Consider the following 19,896-nt stretch of genomic DNA (forward strand, 5'->3'; position numbering starts at 1 on the left):
CTGGAAGCCAAGCAAGGTCTGAGCTTGGAAAAGACGGTGACGTCCTAGCTGCAGGATCTGGGCAGAACAGGGCCTGAGAAGAGAGCTTGAGGGGGTTTGGGGTATGGAGGGCAGGCCATGGAGGGACTGGTCTTCTCCTGGGACCTCACTGGGTCGCTGCACCTTGCAGATCCTCGGAGGACAGGGCCATGTCTAGCATTCTCTCTGCACCAAGCTCTGTGGCCTGTCTTGGTCTCAGGGTCCAGCATCTCTCTCTGGGCTCTGCCCGAGGCCCACCACACCGTGGTGACCTACCTAGAGCCATCCTCATTAACAGACTTTGGCCAGAGCCCCCCGAAGGGTCCCCACTCCCCAGACACTTGCACTTCCAGCCTGCCACGGGGGCTCCTCAACGTGCACATAGGCATGACCAGTGGCTGAGGGCCTGAGAAAGGCTTGCCAAGAGGGCATCTCAGTTCTGGCCCAAAGGGCCCCCAAGAAGGGTGGGGAGTGCAGGCGCCCAAAGGCCCAGAGCAGGCCCTTTCCCAGTCCGTGTGGCTGGAGGCGGGCAGTAACCTGCCTCCTGTGGTGGCATGTCACAGCGCTATGCGGTGATGGTGCTCCAGTTCTCCCAGCAGCTCTGGACAGTGGCTGCTCCCAGGGCACGGCTACCTCCCCTCCCTCTGCATGCTGTCCCAGCTCTGTCCTCACCCACACCAGCCCACACTTCCAGAAGGAACAGCCCAAGGACACTGTGCGTGGAAAGCAAAGAGTGCTGGACCCAGGGTCGGGAAACTGGAAGGGTTTGCATCAGGGGCCAACTCTTATCCGTTTCTCTGACAGGGCTTCACTGGATGTGAAACAATCATGCTACCAGGGAGCTGTTTTTCCCTCGGGTCTTGAGCCATGGGGGTTCTGGAAGCCCATGGGAGCCTCCCTCGGGATGGAGGGGCGCCAGGGAGTCCTGGAGGCATGGTGTTTGCACAGAAGGGCGGTTACGCACCGTGATGGTGGTGGGGAGGGAGGAGCTGCAGAACATTCTAGGCAGGCACCCCAGGAAGGGCAGATTCCAGAGAAGAAAAAATTAACCTCTTCCAGGGACATTTCTCCTTCCTCGGCAGCCGGTGGGCCCTGCGGGGCCCAGCAAAGAGCAGGCCAGTCCATGGATCCTGGGGGGAGCGGCTCTGCTTCTCCTGGGAAATGTGATTCCTTCAGATACGTTTTGTCCAAACACTGGAGCCTCCGTTTCTTACCTGAGGCACGGAACTCACCCTGCTTAGGGCTGTGGCGAAGACTACCGGAGACAGAGGGACAGAGTGATTGAAAAGACACAGAGACACCCCAAGAAGCAGAGGCCGCTGTTAATTTCTGGTCCTTTGCCGAGCTCCCTGTTGTGTTGTTAATTGAGTGGGAGCTGTGCCATAAATGAAAGCGATGCTAGCTGGTATCATTCCTGATCCTAAAGATCAGGTCTCGCCAAGACCCCAGGAAACTACAGCCGTGTTCCCTAAGTGTGGCTTTCAAAGGTTGAGACTCAGAGTTTCCAGTCTGCGTGCATAACAGCCACAGCCCAAACATGTGGCGGTGAGTGGCAGAATTCCACAGGGCAGGCCTGGGCAGTGCCTGGGTGGGGCCTGGGAGTCACAGGAGGGACCTGAAGCCAGGCCAAGCCCAGGGGGCGGGCATGGAGGCAGGAGTGGCGCTGGGTGGGGCCTGGGACCCGCTTCCGCCACCACACCCAACCCAGCGGCCTGCTCCTCTGCACGCAGCCGGCCAGGACTGGGCCTGAGGAATCTCCAGTGGAGGGAGCGCTGACGGTGTCTCTTTAGCTCCCGGAGGACAGACGGCTGCGAGGTGATCGAGATGGCCTGGTGGAAAGCCTGGGTAAGTGCGGAGCAAGCAGAGGCAGGGTGGAGGGTTCCTGCACGGTGTTGGGAGAGAGAGAGAGAGACAAGAAAGAGATAAGCTCAGCCAACACTTGCTGCTGCCTTGCCTCTAGGGAGGAAGACAAGAAGAAACCGCCCCAGCCCTGGAGGCACTCGTGGCCAGGGGACATGAGCAATTTGATAAAGAAAACTTTGAAATGCACAGGAGGGTGCTAGGCTGGTGGACAGAGCTGAGGGGCTGGAGGAGCCCAGAGGAAAAACCCCTGCAGGGAGGGGTCAGGCTACTCAAAGCTAGAGAGAATCATGGGTTGAGCCCTATGTGTATGGCGTGTGTGTGTATGGCGTGTGTGCACATGCGTGTGTTTGGGGAGAACCAGACAGGTGATTCCTTGCAGAGGGAACAGTACGTGCAAAGGCCCAGAAGAGTGGGAAGCTTGGCTTTGGAGAGAAGTAGCCCATCTCCGGCTTGAGGGCCCGGCTTGAAGGCCCTGGGTGGGAAGGCAGAGGGTGGGGGGAGATGTACCTGGAGAAGCAGGCAGGCCCTCGTCCTAAAGAGCCTCGCAGAGCAGGCTAAGGAGCTCAGGCCTTACCTGAAGAGCCATGGGGAGCCATTGAAGGGCCTTGAGCTGGAGAGCACCCTGATTGAATAGGCCCATGTTGGAGGACCCATCACACAAGCCTGTCCCCCCGTCTCCCACATCCCAGCCGAATGAACAGATCTCCGGCGTGTTTCCTCTGAGTTTGAGTCTGAGGCCATTTCCTGCTAAGGAGTTGAACACACAAAAAGGGGACAAGGATGCTGAGCAAATGACCTCTCCTGGGCAGGCACAATGCCGTGTGGTCTCCATACCTCCCTTCATTTCATGCCCAGGTGGCCCTGGGACTTCAGGGCTGCTCTTTCCATTTCACAGAGGAGGAAACTGAGGCTCAGAGACACCAAGTGACTAGCTGGGTCCCACGGCCAGCAAGTGGAGGTCTAGCGTGAACTAGAGTCTCCCCCCGCCCCCGCCCCCAGCCTCTCTGTGAGCCTTAGTGGATGACCCAGACGATCCTGCTTCAGGAAGTCTTTGTCACAAATGTCACAACCCAGGGGCCCTCAGATTCAGAACATGATGGGCCCGGACAGGTGGGACAGAAAGGAAGTCAGGGGCAAGGCGGGGTGGCCATCTGGCCTCTAGTGAAGTAGCCAGGACAGGTCAAGGGGCCAGGGCGGCCTCCAGTTTCATCTTTGCTGGTGGGAACAAGCCTTAGGGGAGGCAGACGTGGCAGGAAGATCCCAGCGCTGGGCATTTTCCAAAGTCAGCAGCTGGCCGAGGCGGCCTCATTTTGGGCCTGGCTCCCAGTGCGGCAGCGGTGAAGGCCCAGCCTTGGGCCCCACCCAGCCAGGCAGGCGGAAACCTCTCACAGGGACCTGGTCAACCTGGTGGAATAACGGTGACGTTCACTGGGCGTGGACTGTGGGCCAGACATTCCTCTAAGCACCTCACATCAACATTTCACTTAAGCCTCTCGATATCTCTACCATTTAGATGCCAAAATCCTTACCCACAAAAGAGGACACTGAGGCACCAGGAGGCGAAGTGAGTGCCCAAGGTTGCCACACGAGTATTAGAGTCTGAGTTAGGATCTGAGAAGCCTCATTCCAAAGCCCAAAGTCTGTGGGCCTCGCCTCCCCCACCCCCCTGGGAGAGTGGCTTGGGGCAGCTAGATCACAGGTAGACCCCTCCTGTGACTGGCTGAGCTGCCAGTAAGGACCAAATGTCCTCTGGGCACCAATTGGACCAGAACGAGGACTGAAGGGGGTTGAAAAATCAGCTAGGGGGCGCCCGTCTGCAGGGTAGGGCGTCTGGGCCTCCCTTGTAGACACAAAGCCTGTCTCACAGGTGCTCTGGGCAGCCCCGTGATGGAGGGAGGCAAAGGCGTGGCCACCCCACTGTGACCATCACAGAACACTTTATCGATGTAGAGTCATGGGCTGGGCTGAGTCACCCCTTCAGTGAAAATGCTCCTGTCTGGACTAGCCCGCTCTGGGCAAGACCCAGGGGGAGCCCAGGCAGATCCTTCCTCCAACAGCCGGCGGGTCTCAGACAGAAAGACCTGAGCTCCACCGCGCCACACTGATACCCAGGGGTCTAATTCCCAGAAAATTGTCCTTTGTTTTTCCCCTAAAACCATGGAGTGGGAGTGAGGCTGAAGCTTCTCAATGCAGCAAAATCACAACCCCCCAGGGAGCTGTGTACAAACGCTGCCACCCTAGTCAAACCTCAGACCTGCTGGATGGGCCGCTCCATGGTGACTCAGCCATACAGCCTGGTCAGTCACTGCTGCACGGCCCCCGGGGTGCCACCTTGAGAGCAGGGGAAAGCCCCTCCTGGGTGGCCCCCAGAGCTTAGCAGTGAGAACTGAGATGCCCCCCAGGCTCCCCACTGACCTGTGTTCCTGTGGGCGAGGGTTCCTTCAGGGAAGAGTTCCAGGAAGACTCATAGTCTGGAAAAGGTTGAGTCATCAACAGAGTGGGAGAGGCGAAAAAGAGCTCAGCTTCTGAGTCAGGCTGTGGGTTAAGTCCTGGCACCAACAGTTACTAGTTGTGTAGCTTTGACAAGTGCCCATGCCTGTAAAATGGGGCATTCATACTTACCTGGCGCAACTGTCGGAGAAGTCAAGGAGATGAGTGTACATCTAAAGCATCTAGCACACAGGGCCTGGCCCGTAGGTGGTGCTCAAATCACTAACGGTAGTAACAGCAGCTCATGACTCCACAAACAAGGGATACAGTGTATGCATGCACACAATTGGGCAACATCTGAACTGCACAGGCTCTTGGGATGGAATTTCCACAAGGAATTATTTCTAACAACTTCTGCCCTGAAACGTGATGCTAAGAAATGAGATAGGAAAATCTGTCATCACACAGTTGAAATTCAAGCAAAGGATATAAAAGGACTTCTTACCTCTTACTCAAAAGAAATATCCTGACAGATATACTATGGATGGGAATGCTCTGTATTTTCAGTACCTAATCCAGGGCTTGAATGGAAGGATGGGTGGATGGATGGATGGATGGATGGATGGATGAATGGATGTATAGATGGATGGATAGAAGGGTGGAAGGAAGGAAGGATGGATGGATAAATGGATGGATGGATAAATGGATGGATGGATAGGTGGATGGAAGGAAGGATGCATGGATGGATGGATGGATGCAGTGGTTGGGCATCTGGGTGGAGAATGGATGAATAGATGAAAGAATGAGTGAGTTGGTGGGTGGGTAGAGGGGAAAGTAGGTGTGTGGATGAGGAGCAGGTAGAAGGAGTAAACAGGTGAGTGGGAGACCAAGTTCAATGGGACTAAACTTCCTTCCATTTGAAGGCTCTCCGAGTCTCTCTCAAATTCAATGCCCATCTCCAATCTCCCTCCGCTCCCCTATAATTCCTTTCCCAAAAACTCATACTTAAGAGGGATTGTTCATTTGCATCTGAGAAATTCTGCAGGGCACAAGTCTAAGTGTCCTGAGGCAAGCCCTGGATTAGAGGAGTGGAAGTCAAGGGCCTGGGGACTTTGGTTATCTGGTTGATATCACAATTTCCAAAACACCGTGCAACTTTCCTAAACCCAACCCTCTGTCCCCCAAAGAGCCTGTGGATGTGCAAAGGCCCTGAGCTGTCAAGATGCTCAGCTCATTGCTCTGGCTCTCTTCTTCTTGTAAGTCCCCACTTCTCAGGAAGAGGGCAGATTGAGCTCAAACCATGCCTGGCTCCCAGCCTTGTCTGCATGCATTTGAAGCAGCACGTTCAGCTCATTGTCCTATAGCTTGCCTGGGTTTGTCCTTCCCGCTGCCTGTCCACAGTGCTAGAGGAGCTGGGGGTGGCTGGGCCTGCTGCCGGCCCCCAGATGGCACTGGCTGCACCAGCCTGATGCAGAGCCCGTGCCCCAGGGCCAGGGCTTCTCCCTGCCAGCTGTGGCTCTGGCTGGTGCTAACCTGTTAACCAAGAGACTGTTCTGTGGAGGAGACATGGCAATCCCACAGCCCCCAGACGGGAACCAGCGACCCCGCACAGCCAGGCTGGGCAGACTACAGCCTCTCAGGGTGCCCCCACCTTCCTCAGTCAGCAAGTAGGTTCCCTACTCAGGTCTGCCCCACCCCGAGAAAGCCACCTCCAAAGGATGCAGTGCCATTCACATTCTCTGACAGCCCCTGCACTCTGCAGTGCCCTCCACTTCTCGATTCAAGTTCCCATCACCCCAGGGAAACCTCCTCCCAGGCCTCAGGAGTCTCATCACAAAAGATCCAAGAACCTGCCTGGCCAGAATGGGGAGGGGAAACCTGCAGGTCCAGGCGGGACCCTTCTGAAGACAACCAGGTGGCTAGGAACACATACATGGTAATTGTTGTGCCCTGTCACCCCAATAAAATCATTGCTGGACTCTGACGGATGCTCCCCCAAGCAACTGCTGGTCCTTTCTCAGGCCAGCCCCACAGTCCCAGGACTTCCTCCTGGTTCTTCCCTCCTCCCAACACCAGAGGTGAGAGTCTAGGCTCTACACCCTCTTCTTGCTGTCCCCACAGTGAGCATGGCCACTCTGGGAATGGCCACGGTGGCCACCTTCAAGGTCTTTGCCAGCATGGTCTGACTCCCCGAGGATGGAATCGGCACTGAGAGCTGGGATTCCATCTCAGGGTGGCAGGTGGTGTGGACCAGCTTGGCCCTGCCTGAGTCCCCCTCAGTAGGCCCTCCTGCCAGCCTGAGGGCCGAGCTGGCAGGATGGGCCTCCCCTTGGCCAAGGCGGCTAACAGGCAGGTGGGGCCTCTGTGGCCCCAAGGTGAATGGGCCATATGACAACTTGGGGCCAAGCGGACAAAGGCGCCCTTTCTCAGCACACATCTGCTGGAAACATCACATCCAGAAGCTGTGGCCCTGAACCAGGAAGGACCCCTCTGACCTTCCCTCACCCAACGTGGATGGGCAGGAGGGGCCAAGCCAGGCAGGCCCGGGAGGACTAGAGGCTCAGCCACTGGCCTGCAGGGGCAGAGCTGGTCCTCACCCACTAGGGTGGACTTTGAGGCAGGCCAGGAGCCCGTGCTGGCCTCCCCAACTTCCCGCCTTGAGCAGGCCTGGGTTCTCTTGCAGATCGAACAGGAGGGCGTTGCAGTGAAGGGCAGCCCCCACTTCAACCCGGATCCTGACGCGGAGACCCTCTACAAAGCCATGAAGGGCATCGGTGAGTGGGTGTCTGTGGCCTTGCCCGGGAGCACTGCGGCTCTCTGGGGCTCTGCCCACTCTGCTCAAGTCCCCTCTGGAGAGGGGATGCCAGGGGTCACCTCATAATCCTCTGAGACCAACTTCCAGCATCCACCCAGAGGATCACATGGGTCCCGCCTTCCCCAGCACTGGTCTACACCCACCCTCCAAAACTGGAGAGGGGGAAGGCAGTTGTGCCTCCCTGAGCTCTGGGGGTGGGGAGGGGGAGGCCACCTCTGTGTGTTCCTGTGTGTCCTTGTGCAAGCCACTTCACCTCACTGAGGCTGAGCTTTCTCACTCTCACTCCTGAAAGTCCCCAAGAACTCTGGAGCCTGCGTGTTGCTGTGAATCTTGGATGGGGTGACGCTGGGAGTTTTGAGGGGCTGAACTGGTCCAGGGGGCATCACACAGGGTCTGCAGCTTTTCCCTGCTCAGCTTCAGCTGGCCACAGGACAGGCTCCTTCCTGTCTCCAGTATCTGCATTCCTGTGAGCAGGAAAGGGCTGGCCTGAAGCCATCCCCCTGCCCAGAAACCCCTCATGCTGTCGCCCCAGGCAGATTTACCCATTAGCTGGCTCTGACTGGTAAATTGGGGCGTTAACGAGAACCGCCATTCCTGGATGAGCCTAGAAAGCATGTTCCTGTCCTCTGTTTCCTGTGAAATCCTTACTGTTATCTCCACCTCCCAAAGGTGAAAACGGAGGCTTGGGGAGGTGAGGCAGGTTGCCCAGTCGGCTAATGGGCCGATACTCAGATCCCGTTTTCTGGACCCTCGGTCCCGACCTTCCCCCACTGCCACCAGCACAAGGGCAGTCAGGGCGGGAGGTCTCACTTTCCAAGCTCGAAAGGCCCCAGGTGACATCCAGAGCAGATCAGATGACCGGAGGGCCCCCAGATTCTACCACCGCGAGGCTGCGCCAGGGCCATACCCCAGCACCGTGTGGGTGGGGGGTGGACAGATGTGGACAGATTTTCTGTCTAGGTGTCTTGTCTACACCATGAAAATCACCAAGTTTTGGAGCTATCCAGGTGGTATGTCCCCACTGCTTGGCTGCCAAGCAACTGCACTCCCTCTTCCCCAGCCCTCATCAGCCCCCTGGGGGCAGTGGGGTGCTGATGTCGTGCACCATTGCAGGGACCAACGAGCAGGCCATCACTGACGTGCTCACGAGGAGAAGCAACGCGCAGCGGCAGCAGATCGCCAAGTCCTTCAAGGCCCAGTTCGGCAAGGTAAAGGGGGGCTGGGGGCGGGGGCAGGTGTGCTGCGGGCAGTCGGGGGGTGCTGCTGCCAGAGACAGCCTGGGAGGCAGCTCCGTTCTGGATGAGGCCCCTGTCTAGACACCAGCCCACTGGAAACATGGGGCATAAGGGACATACTTAGACTAAAAAAGTATTCATTATTTACCTGACATTCAAATTTAACCAAACATCCCATGTTTTATCGGAAAACTTCCTTGTGGCTCCCCACGCTCCTGGCTTGGTGTCCTGCCTTCTGCATCTGGCTCACCCTCCTTACCCACCGTCTCTCGCACTGGGCTCCTTCACAACTACTCCACAGCCCCATCCCCCCAGCTGTGAGCTCTTTTTCCCCACGCTGTGCTCTGCTTGTGCTGTTCCCTAAGCCTGGAATGTCCTTCTCTTCCCCATGTGCCAGAGACGCAGGCCAGCTCCCCTCTGTCTTGTGGTTTGGGACTCTCTCTTTATGTCGGAGCTGCTGTGCCCAGGCCTTCTTCCTGTTGCACCAGAACTCAAAAGGCGGCGGGCACGCAGCCTGGACCCTTTGTCTCCCCTCCCGCTCTCCACCACCTCCAGCACAGAGCGGGCACTGGGTTCTAGGTCACCCAGGAGTAAATGCACGCACAGCCTCGCTTCCTGGAAGCCTCCGTCAGCACACATCAGAGAGTTAACACAGTAAGATGAGTGAGGAAGCCCAAACATTCCATGGGAGAAGTCAGTGTGCTTTTTCTTAAATAATTTCTTTCTTAAATAATTTCTCTCTCTTAATCTTCACAACTGTGCATTATTCTTTGCATGCACCATTAGAGGAAACTGATGTTCTGAGAGGTTGAGTAAGTTGCCCAAGATCCCAGAGCCTGTAAGCCATGAGGTTGGGATGTAAATCTAGGTCCGACAAGGCTCCTGGTCCTTTGGTGCAAGGTGCAGATAGACCAGCTGGGTGTGGCCTCGTGGCTTCTTGTCTACAAGTGCTAAGGGATGGAGACACGTGTGGGATGGACTCCTTAATTCATTCACACATTTCCTGAGTGCCAGGGGCTAAGTGCCGGAGATTTGATGGTGACCAAGGACGAACTCGTATTTCAGGCTTACGATGTGCCCAGCACTGTGCCCAGAGCTGAGCTGAGCTGAGCCACACACCTCTCTCTGCCAATCCCCTAAGCAGCGGGATAAGGCAGGAGTACCATTAGCTCCATCTTGCAGTTGAGGGTAATGATACTTAGAGAGGCTAAGCTGCTGGACCGAGAAAGCCCAGCCAGCACCAGCGCGTGGAAGAGCCCACTTGGGAATCCAGCCGGAGCACCTGGGGCTGACCCCCATCCTGCTGCCTGCACACACGTGGGCGCAGCGTACAGATCATGACCTTCCTTGTTCCTGCATTAGGATCTCACCGAGACCTTGAAGTCGGAGCTGAGTGGCAAGTTTGAGAGGCTCATCGTCGCCCTCATGTACCTGCCGTACAGATACGAAGCCAAGGAGCTGCACGACGCCATGAAGGTAACTAAGCAGGTGGGGTGGCAAAGGAGCAGAAATGCCCGCAAGGACCGGGTGGAGGAGCGATGCCTGGACTCCTTTCCCAAGAGCACCCGGCCCCGGGAGCTCTGAGCTCCCTGTGAGCCATCATTGGAATGGCACCTGGACCTTGGCTGAGCCCAGTGGCCTTGCAGCCTGTTGCTCACACTGCCACCAGACACAGGACCAACTGGCCTTGATGAAGCCACAATCAGTCTTCTCAGGACATCACTAGCCAGGTGTGCAGACATTAGACACACCCACCTCTGCAGTCTCGGGCCCAGTCCCTTGATTTCCCGTCACTTCCCACCACTCCTGCATTTGCAGATGACTAGGAGGGAATGGGGACCCAGCAACAATAATCATCTCCATTGAGAGGACACTTACTGTGTGAATGCGCCAGGCGTTTTACATCCCTTATCTCTAATCCACCTTCAGGGTGAGGGCGGCTTATCATCCCCGCCTACTGATGAGGACCCGTAGGCTCAGGGAGGTGGAGTGTTGTTCTCGAGCCCACCCAGCTATGGAGGGCAGAGCTGAGAAAGAGCTTTGCCATCACTCACTTGCCCACAGCATCCACCACCAGAGACAAACGTGGGTGATTTCCTGCAGGAACGTCCTCCAGGAGAGGCCCCATCGGAGTCGGGCAGGGCTGTGACCGCTTCTTCCTGAGGCTCTTCTTTTTGCTTCTTGACGAAAGGGGGTGTGGACAGAGCAGGAGGGCGCAGGCAGGGCTCTCCAGTAGGCAGAGGTTTCTATCCGCAGGGCTTAGGAACCAAAGAGGGCGTCATCATCGAAATCCTGGCTTCTCGGACCAAGAACCAGCTGCGGGAGATAATGAAGGCCTACGAGGAGGGTAAGAGAGGGAGGGTGCGGGGCCTGAGTTAAAGCCTCGCTTGGGAACGGGCACAAGCTTTGGCAGCCTGGAAGGGGACAAGGGACAAGCAGTGTACTGGACCACGTTGGAAAGGGACTTTTCTGGGATTTTCCACACATGGATTACAAGCACCTACTGTGTGCCAAGTCCTATGCCTGTGAGTGAGATTGGACATAACTCAGGCTCCATCTCCAAGCCCTCTAAGCCCACGGGCTGCTGGGGAGAGGGGCGTGCACCCCCTAACCCCTCTGCCCTCGAATGTGTGGCAACTCTCTGGGCCACGGGCTATGTCAGCAGTGGATGGGGCTGGCTCCTTCCTGGCCTGGCGCAGGCTGACCTAGGGGACCGTGAAGGGCCCTGATGCAAGGGGGCTGTGGACTGCAGGCCAGCTATCGTGGAATCTACGGGATGCAAGACAAGCAGAGGCCAGCCCATCCTCCATGCACGCTGCCTGGTGGGGAGTCTGCCTGAAGGTTCTGCTTTGTGAAACCACAAGATGAAACGGAGCTCGGTCGGCAGCCTCTGGCCGGGCTCTCTGACCTGGCCCATTTTTGTGCTTCAAGCTGGGTTGGCAGACTATGTCACTTCCTAGTTCTGAACGACCACCAGATGATGGAGCCTCTGCCACTCAGACACCTGGGCAGTGTGTCCACTCCCTGCACCAAGGACTTGTCCTTCCCTTAATCTGGAGAAGCATGGGAAGCAGGACTGGGAGGAGAAAATCAGGCCCTGGGTAGGCCCTGGGAGGAGGAAAGTAAGTCTTTGCCTCCTGGTCCTGTTTCCCTGCAGACTACGGGTCCAGCCTGGAGGAAGACATCCAAGCAGACACCAGCGGCTACCTGGAGAGGATCCTGGTGTGCCTCCTGCAGGTATCCCAGCCTAGGCTCCTGGCAGCCCCTGGTCTGGGGGATCCTAACAGCTGGGTCTCGGGGAGCAGCTCTTGGGCAAAGCTGCTGGGGTGGGTGGGGACAAGGGCGTAGCCTGGGCTCACTGGGGACATCTCAGAGTGGTCGCAGGGCTCTCACTGCAGAGCCTCATGTCTCTCCTGATGCAGCCACCTGAGGGCACCCTGGAAGTGGTGGGGAGTGCCCGTCACTGAGCAGGTCCTTCCCACCAAGCCCCAGACCAGGCACGGGGCTTCCCTTACCTCACCAAATCCCCCGGCTCCCTGTGAGGCGGCCCTTCCTACTCTCATTTCACAGATGAGGGAACTGAGGCTTGAGGAGGATAACTGGCTTTGCTCAAGGCCCGCAGAGCCCCGCCTGCCCTCCTGCCCGGCTCCCCCTCTGCCCTGGCTCCTCTGGGCGGCCAGCCCGCCTTACAGAGCTGCCTCCTCCATTCTTAGGGCAGCAGGGATGACGTGAGCGGCTTTGTGGACCCAGGACTGGCCCTCCAAGATGCACAGGTGAGGCCACACATACCCTCAGCAGCTTCTGCCCTGCTGGCCACCTGGCCCACCCTTGGCCATCTAGACTCCAGGGGCTAATGCCCAGGAGCTTCCTCCAGCCCCTCTGCCTGTGGGGGTTTTCTTTGATGCTAAGGTGGGACCCAGCTCAGCTCTCTGGAGGCCTTTACCCTCTGGTGTTTGAGGAGGAAAGTAAGGGTGTTGGGGAGACTCAGAAACAGGAAGGAGAGTGACTCGGGTGGGGTCCAGCAAAGCTCTGTCCTGGCAGGAACAGCCCACGAACTTGGGGATGCCGGGCCTCCGAGGAGCAGATGTGTGTGTTCAGCTCTCTCATAGGTCTGCCTGCTGGCCGAGTGCTCAGAGATGCCCGAGGCAGAGCAAAGTCCCAGCGGGGTGACAGGGGATGTCCTGGAGCAGCTTCTGGCCGGGCACTGAGAAGAGATTTTAACTACTCAGGGATAGCAAGCTCCCCGTCAAAGAGATAATCAAGCAGAGGAGAAGGCCAACCTGGTGGGGTGGACTGAGGCTGACCCTGCAGCCCCAGCCCTGGGACGCTGGGGTTCTGTCCCTCGCCTTCTTGCTCTCCTTCACTGGCTTCCTGTGGATGTCCCAATGCTAGGATCTGTATGCAGCAGGCGAGAAGATTCGCGGGACTGATGAGATGAAATTCATCACCATCCTGTGCACGCGCAGCGCCACTCACCTGATGAGAGGTACTGGGAGGGAGGGAGGGAATGTCAGGGCCACAGTGGGGTACCCCGGCCAGAGGGCCTCTCTCTTCACACTGAATATCCAGTGTGCAGCCCTGTCAAGTCATGGAGCTGGGGAGAGAGCCAGGGAGCCCTGGACCCTCCCCCCAGCAACCAAACGGAGGTCAAAGATGGCGCATTGATGTGTGGTCTCTGCTCTGAGATGCTGGGGGCATCACACTGAGATCTGCGTGTCCCCTAAGAGAAGTCTGCTGTCCACAGTGTTTGAGGAATATGAGAAAATCGCCAACAAGAGCATTGAGGACAGCATCAAGAGTGAGACCCAGGGCTCGCTGGAGGAGGCCATGCTCACAGTGGGTAAGAACGCAGCTCCGTGCTCAGATCCACGCCTGTCCGCAGGCCACGGGGCTCGGGTAGGGCAGCACCCAGGGCGACAATAGCAAGTGACTGGATCCCTGTGTTCACCTTCAAGGGACCCACCCCAGCCCACACTCTCAGCATGTACCCTTCAGCCCAGGACACTGGAACTATTCGGGGGACCCTAGTGTCTTCAATGTACTGTGTCCGGCCAGGGATGGTTCTCTGTGCTGCCCACATGATACCCAATGCTGTGCGCCCACATCGTGTGTGTGTGAATATGAGCATGTGTGTGAATGTATGTGAGAGTGTGTGAGTGTGTGAAGTATGCACACATTTGCAGAGTTATGCCAGACCTGGGCCCTGCGCTCACCCACAGCAGCCACAGAAGGAACATTCTGGTTCTGATTATGGAGCCCTGAAGAAAGTCACCTTTCTGGACCTTAGCCAGGAGCCTGGTCCCTGCCTAGGTTGCTGACTGAAGAAATGATGATGTGTAGTTTGAGTCCAAACTGAGTGATTGATGGTCTGATGCTGGGGAACGTTGAGAAGCTTCCCCAAAGAGCACATTTCGGGGTCAAGAGCCGAGGGCTCAGTGAGAGGACTGATTGCAGAGTGGAGAACTGAGACCCAGGGGCAGTGGGACTTATGCTCCCCTGCTTCCCATGGTGCAGCCAAGGTCAGTGCCCCAGGGCTGGGGCGCCCACCTCCACCCTAGGCCGTCCCCATTCTGTGCGGAGCAGCAGGGGAGCACCACAATGTGTCCCACTGTGTCTCGGGGTGGACTGCAACACCTGACACTCCCCAGCAGGCTTTGACAGCTGTGATCAAATCCAGTCTCTGTCGGGGCATCTAAGCAGGCCCCGTGCTCCAGTCTCAGCTCCCAAAGTCAGCCCTGCATCCGATTTGAACAACCTCCTGAGTAAAATCCTTGGGCAGGGAAAAGTGAAGGACACAGCGGTGCTACCCTCCCATGCTGGGCGCTTCCTATTCGTTTCTCCCTGAATACTCAGATCCCTTACCTCACAGATGGGGACAATGCAAGGCAGAGAGGTCAGGTGATGAAGTCACCCAGTGCTATCAAGGTGGGGTTTGAACCCCCGCCTGCCTCACTCGAAGCCCACGCTCCTGCTGCCCTGGTTAAAACTCCAGCCTCCCCTACACCCCTACCCCAGATGCCGAGTCTCTGAAGCAGCATCCACAAAAGCGAGTGTGGGGTCAGACGCCCCTAGGTGCCCCAAGGCTCCAGGGCTGAGCCCCTCTTGCCACAGGGGAATTCGACCTGCAGGGGCCTTGCCAAGAAATGACACGTAAAGTAGGCACTCTGAGGCTGGGGGTCGCCATAACTGGGGCTCCTCACTGGAGCTGAGTGTCTAGATTCCCAGCAGAGCTTTCTCTGGGGCGTCAGAGCCCAGAAGCAGCCCTGGGCAGAGCTGTGCTCTGACAGGCCAGCCCTGGGGCCCCAGTGTGCTTAATGCTCACCCTTTGCCTGCCTGCTCTGTGCCCTTGGACCTGTGCCCAGTGCCCCAGGCTTCCTTCCTTGTCCCACCGCACCTGACACAAAGCCTCTCATTTTGAAACTATGCAGGGCACAAATAAATAGGCCTCAAATAGTGCATAACGCTAACCCTTAAGACCCGAGACAAGACATAAACAAACAAACATGTGCACAATGTCGCCTACAGTCTCTAGCTGTTAAGAGACCTTTCCTGTGTTCCAGTGAAATGCACCCGGAACCTCCACAGCTACTTTGCGGAGCGACTTTACTACGCCATGAAGGTAACTGTTCCGTCTTCTGTGCCCCTGCTGTCAACCCTTTGTGGCACCAAGTGTAAAGCCAAGGAGCTCAGAGCCACCCCTGTCGTTGACACTTGGGCCTTCTCGTGTCCCAGCCTCTTGTAATCAGAAGGGTTTAGTTCTCAGAGGGCAGAGCAAGTCCGGAGGAGGCTGAACCTGAGCAGATGCATTCACAGGTGTTCACTGCCCTGAACTTTGACAACAATCCTGCGAGGCCTGTGTCATGACTGCCATCCCAGAGATGGTGAAACTAGGGCTCGTGGTCAAGGTCACACAGCTGGGAACTGGCAGAGCCTTGATCTGAACCCAGGCCAGTCCAGTTGTCCTTTTCACCCCACCACGTGGCCTTCTTGAGAAAGCACAGGTCAGGATGGCCAGGAAACCAAGGCACCCTGTGGATGGACCAGTTCAGAGGGAGATGGCTGCATGCAGAGGCTTGACTTTCCTGCATGGGTGCCCATCTGGGTTTGCCTGTTGCTCAGAAGGCAGCACTAGCCACTCAAACAGAGGCCCTTGCCATTTGTATCAGGTGGAATTTCTGATATCTGGAACCAAACTGAAAAACAGACAGTCCAATTAATTCCCTGAGGCTGAAGTCAGTGCTCACCAGGTGGCTTATACCACCCGGACCAAGGACCTTAAGCTCTCTGGCAGGCAATGAGAGAGGGCTTGGGATTCCCTTGACCACATGGCTCTATCTGACATGAGACTAGGCAAAGATAACAGTGAGCGGGGAGGTCCTGCTTGTGAATTGGCCAGTTCAGCTGAATTTCATGATGTTGCTGCCCTAGGAAGAAGTCTTATTTCTGGAGCAGTGAGTATTTTGTGTCTAGAGTCTTGTGTGGCAAAGCACGCACTGCAGTTGGGGCACCTCGCTTCTAAGAGGGGAAGAGACATGGGCAGTGAGTGAGAAGAGAGTGAGGACATAAACCCTAAGCCGCTAAAGCATCCCTCTTAGCGCTTCCCCCGCTGAAGCAGAGGCTCGTTCCTGCATCTCCATCCCCTCTGAAAGCCTGCTGGACCCAGATTTGTCCATCATCCCAGAGATGGAGTGGAAAGGCGAGATGTGACTTTTTTCTGCTGTCTCTTATCCAGGGAGCTGGGACGTCCGATGGGACCCTGATAAGAAACATTGTTTCAAGGAGCGAGATCGACTTAAATCTTATCAAGTGTCAATTCGAGAAGATGTACGGCAAGACCCTCAGCAGCATGATCATGGTAAGCCATGAGTTTCCAATTCCAGCACCAGTTTGAAACGGACACATTCCTGGGAGACCTGGTTTCTGTGACCAATGTTGCAAGTCACGTGTGTCCATCCTTTCCCGGTGGGTGTCACACTCTTGCATTCATTGCCCTGTGGGATGCACAGGGATCAGCAAGGAGGTCGTGTGGCTAAGGCCTGGAGGGGAGTCGGGGAGGGCCCTGTACATCGTGCTCAGAGGGTTGGCTTTGCATTTGAGTTGTGGTTGCCCCTTTGAAAATGACACATGGAATTCTTGCAGAAGGAACCATAGTGGAAGAGTCAACGAGAGTAAATATTCTAGTGGGAACGGAGGCGTAGCATTCAAATCCAGATTTAAGTAGTCCTGGCAGCAAAATCTTAGGGAGATAAATCAGATGGGCTCCAGTGGGTTGCCTAACCAGATTCCAGTTAGCGAAACTTCTGGAGCCGAGAAAAAGCAGAGTGGTTATCACACTGCTTTAACTTCGAGAGAAATAGCTCTTCTAGCTCTTAATGCAAATTAAGGCCTTGACAACTTCATGAACAGAAGTCAAATCAGGAGAAATGTATCCCTGAGTCTTCACTGGCTGGTAAGTCTCTGGTTATTCTACAAATGTCTATTGTTAATTACACTTTCCAAGAAACACATAGCTTACGACATGTTTGAAAAAACATTTCTGCTTTAGGATGTTTCAGAATGGGGCAGTGGGGGGCTGGGAGGGTGGAATCACTCTGTTTGTTTTAGGCTTTCCAGCCAGTCTTGTCAAGAGACAGGAGGGCTAGACACAAACCAGCCCAGGCTACTGCCGTGTCACCCACAGAGATGGCTTCCCAGCCCACATGTCATGAATTCCTTCAACCATACACGGTTCTGTGGCGTTGGGGGGATTTCTGTTCCTTCTCACCATTCCAGGTAGACTTCAGAAGAACAAAAACACTGAGTGAAAATGATCACTTTGACCCACCTAAGGTGTAGACCTCATGATGCAGGTAGACTTAGCAGGCTAGTTAGTGCATAATGGAGCCCCTGGTCTAGACACAGACGAAGCCCACCCTCTGAGATTGCGTCAAGCTGTCACTTAAGAAAATTTGGGTAGAATTGTGAATAAGTTAGCCAAATATTTTCTTTTTAGTATAGACCACTTTCTGTAGACATCATCAAAGCCCAAAAATAATTCCCAACAGTGATACCAGCATTAAAATCTCCTGCATAGAAATTAATAGAAAAATGTATAAAAATCCCATGTATAATTTTATACCCGCACCTTTGAAAAGATAGACAAAATGAATAGTTTTATTTTTAGAAAAAACAACTATATTACAAACATTGTTCTGTAAGTAGTAAAAAAAATTTTAAATGTGGTTAAAAATTTCAGGCCCAGGGGCCAGCCCCGTGGCCAAGTGGTTGAAGTTCCACACGCTCGGCTTCAGTAGCCCAGGTTTGCAGGTTCGGATCCTGGGCACAGACCTACTTTGCTCATCAGCCATGCTCTGGAGGCATCCCACATCCAAAATAGAGGAAGACTGACACAAATGTTAGCTCAGCGTGAATCTTCCTCACCAAAAAAAAAAAAAAAAAACCAAACAATTTCAGGCCCAAATGATTTAGAAGCAAACTTGACTAAACAGTTCAAGAATAGATGGTTTCTATGAGACATAAAGGACTATAGAGCAGAGAAAAGTGGAACTAGCCCCCAGCCCTACCACTTACTCAGTAGGTGACCTTGGATGAATCCAGTGCCCTCTCTTGCTCCCATTTTTCTCAACCACGTAAAGAGGGAGTCGGATGATAAGCCCTCTCCTGTTCCTCTGGCTCTGTGTGCAGGTCCTTAAACAGCAGTCCTATCAGGACCTGCCTAGTAGCCAAGGGGGCCTGGTAGACCACAGAAATGGGGCTCAGCCATTGGGCCTGTGGGGTCTATCCTATTGGGAGATGAACTCTGCTTGACCCCTACGTGAGCCAGCTGCTGGGCAGAGTGATGAAGGGACTTGCCTCGGCCATGGGGTCAGTGAGCGATAGAGCCGTGTTCCAGGTTCTTTCTGGGCCCAAGGCCCAGACTCTCTCTACCTGACCCTCTGCAACATCAGGTGTGACAGTGGGCACCTGCTCTCAGCCCCGGTTCCCTGATCTGCAATAGTGGTGTTGAATAAGTGATGGATCGTGTTGGATAGATGAATGGCCAGGCACACCTGGGTCCTGAATGAATCACAGGGAAGAGCCCTGGGGCAACTGATGGGGTAAGGGAATCGCCTAAATGCCTTCCTGACTCAAGAGCAGAACTGTGTCTGTGATTCGTTCTAAGAGAATCAAAAGAAGGTACAAAGGAATAGCCTGAAATGGAAAACAAGGAAAGGTGGAGGACATAGCGTGGGGCCTGTGGTATAGGAGCGGCACAGGGGTGCGCCAGGCCTCCCCACAGGGAGCAAGACTCCTAATAATAATGAGAACATTGGTCTTGACGGAGGCAACTCAGAGCAGGCCAGTGTCGCAAACACCCCTCTTCTAACTCTTGTGTCCCTTCTGTCTTCAGGAAGACACCAGTGGCGACTACAAGAACGCCCTGCTGAACCTGGTGGGTGGCAACCCCTGAAGGCTCAGAGGACGAGAGCAAAGGCCAAGAAGCCAGAGCCACCAGGCCCTGCTTGCTCAACCTTGGCCATGGATGCGGGCGGGGGGTGGGGCACAGCAAGACCTTCAGTCTTCTATCTCCCAGCTTCCGGTGCTTTACAGCCAGTTTTTCCAACCCAGGGGGGAGGGATCAGCCTAGGCCACTTCCCTCCTCCATCCTCCCAGGACAGTTCCAGGAGGCAGCACATCGCCAACCTCAGCACACACCTAGCCTGACAAAGGGCTTGGTGTAAAGGGGTCTGCAGGGGCTCGTGGTCCTTTCTTCCTGCCTTACACAGGGGCTTCCCAAGCTTGGTTGATCAGGGTCCCTTGGGCACAGGTTACACGGATACCCAGCCCCACCCCCATCCATGAGTCTGGATCTGCAGAGAAGGGACCAGGAAATGTGGAATTTTAATAAGCATCTCAGCCGATATGCTTCTCTTTCAAGAACCAGAGAGAAGGCTGTGAGAGCCTGTTTCAGAGCACACACTCCTGGCAGCTGAGAAAAGGACACATATATCCGGGCCAACTGGGATGTCACTAACATTCATTCACCAGCCTCATCGAAAAATGTTAGGCTATAGGTAGCAAAATTCTCTCAGCGTCCTACTAACCAAGAAAGCTACGGATCGGTGTCCAGACCCAAGGACGCTGTACTCCAAGAGGCCCAGCCTTCTCCAGTCATTGATCAAATTAGCTGATTTTTCCTCCCATGACATGAACACGGAGCATCTCTTAACCCAACTGAATGGTGACAGGAACTGGTCACTGGGAGAAGCTGAGATGCCTGTGCTGTGCGTTTCAGAATAATAAAGATTTACACATTCTACTTCAAGTGTCTTTGGATGTTCAACAGTGACTGAAGTAGGACTAATTTAATTTGTCAGTGGATATAAAAGAAATGTGATTAAAAAACACTTTGGGGATCAAAACTGAGCCCCCAGGTGGGAATTTCCCTGTGGGAACACTGAGCTGTGCCTGCTGTCACCCTGGGGATGACTCCTTCCATTCACCTCCTGATTTAGAGCCTAGATCCTGGCATCTCAGAGTTAGAGGGGGCTTTAA

General features: G+C 55.3%; 1 protein-coding gene across 1 annotated transcript; it reads left to right on the forward strand.

Annotated features, from left to right (window-relative positions):
• Window positions 1–1,641: 1,641 nt before the first annotated feature.
• Window positions 1,642–19,660, forward strand: LOC106831377 (annexin A8). Its single transcript, XM_014841525.3, has 12 exons — window positions 1,642–1,863; window positions 6,995–7,085; window positions 8,240–8,334; window positions 9,724–9,837; window positions 10,618–10,708; window positions 11,519–11,598; window positions 12,075–12,134; window positions 12,754–12,847; window positions 13,106–13,201; window positions 14,922–14,980; window positions 16,094–16,216; window positions 18,752–19,660. The coding sequence occupies exons 1-12, from the start codon at window positions 1,843–1,845 to the stop codon at window positions 18,809–18,811; spliced, it is 984 nt and encodes a 327-aa protein (XP_014697011.1). The 5' UTR covers window positions 1,642–1,842; the 3' UTR covers window positions 18,812–19,660.
• The last annotated feature ends 236 nt before the right edge of the window (window positions 19,661–19,896 follow it).

Source organism: Equus asinus, chromosome 2 (genome assembly GCF_041296235.1).
Source record: "Equus asinus isolate D_3611 breed Donkey chromosome 2, EquAss-T2T_v2, whole genome shotgun sequence".
NCBI lineage: Eukaryota > Metazoa > Chordata > Mammalia > Perissodactyla > Equidae > Equus > Equus asinus.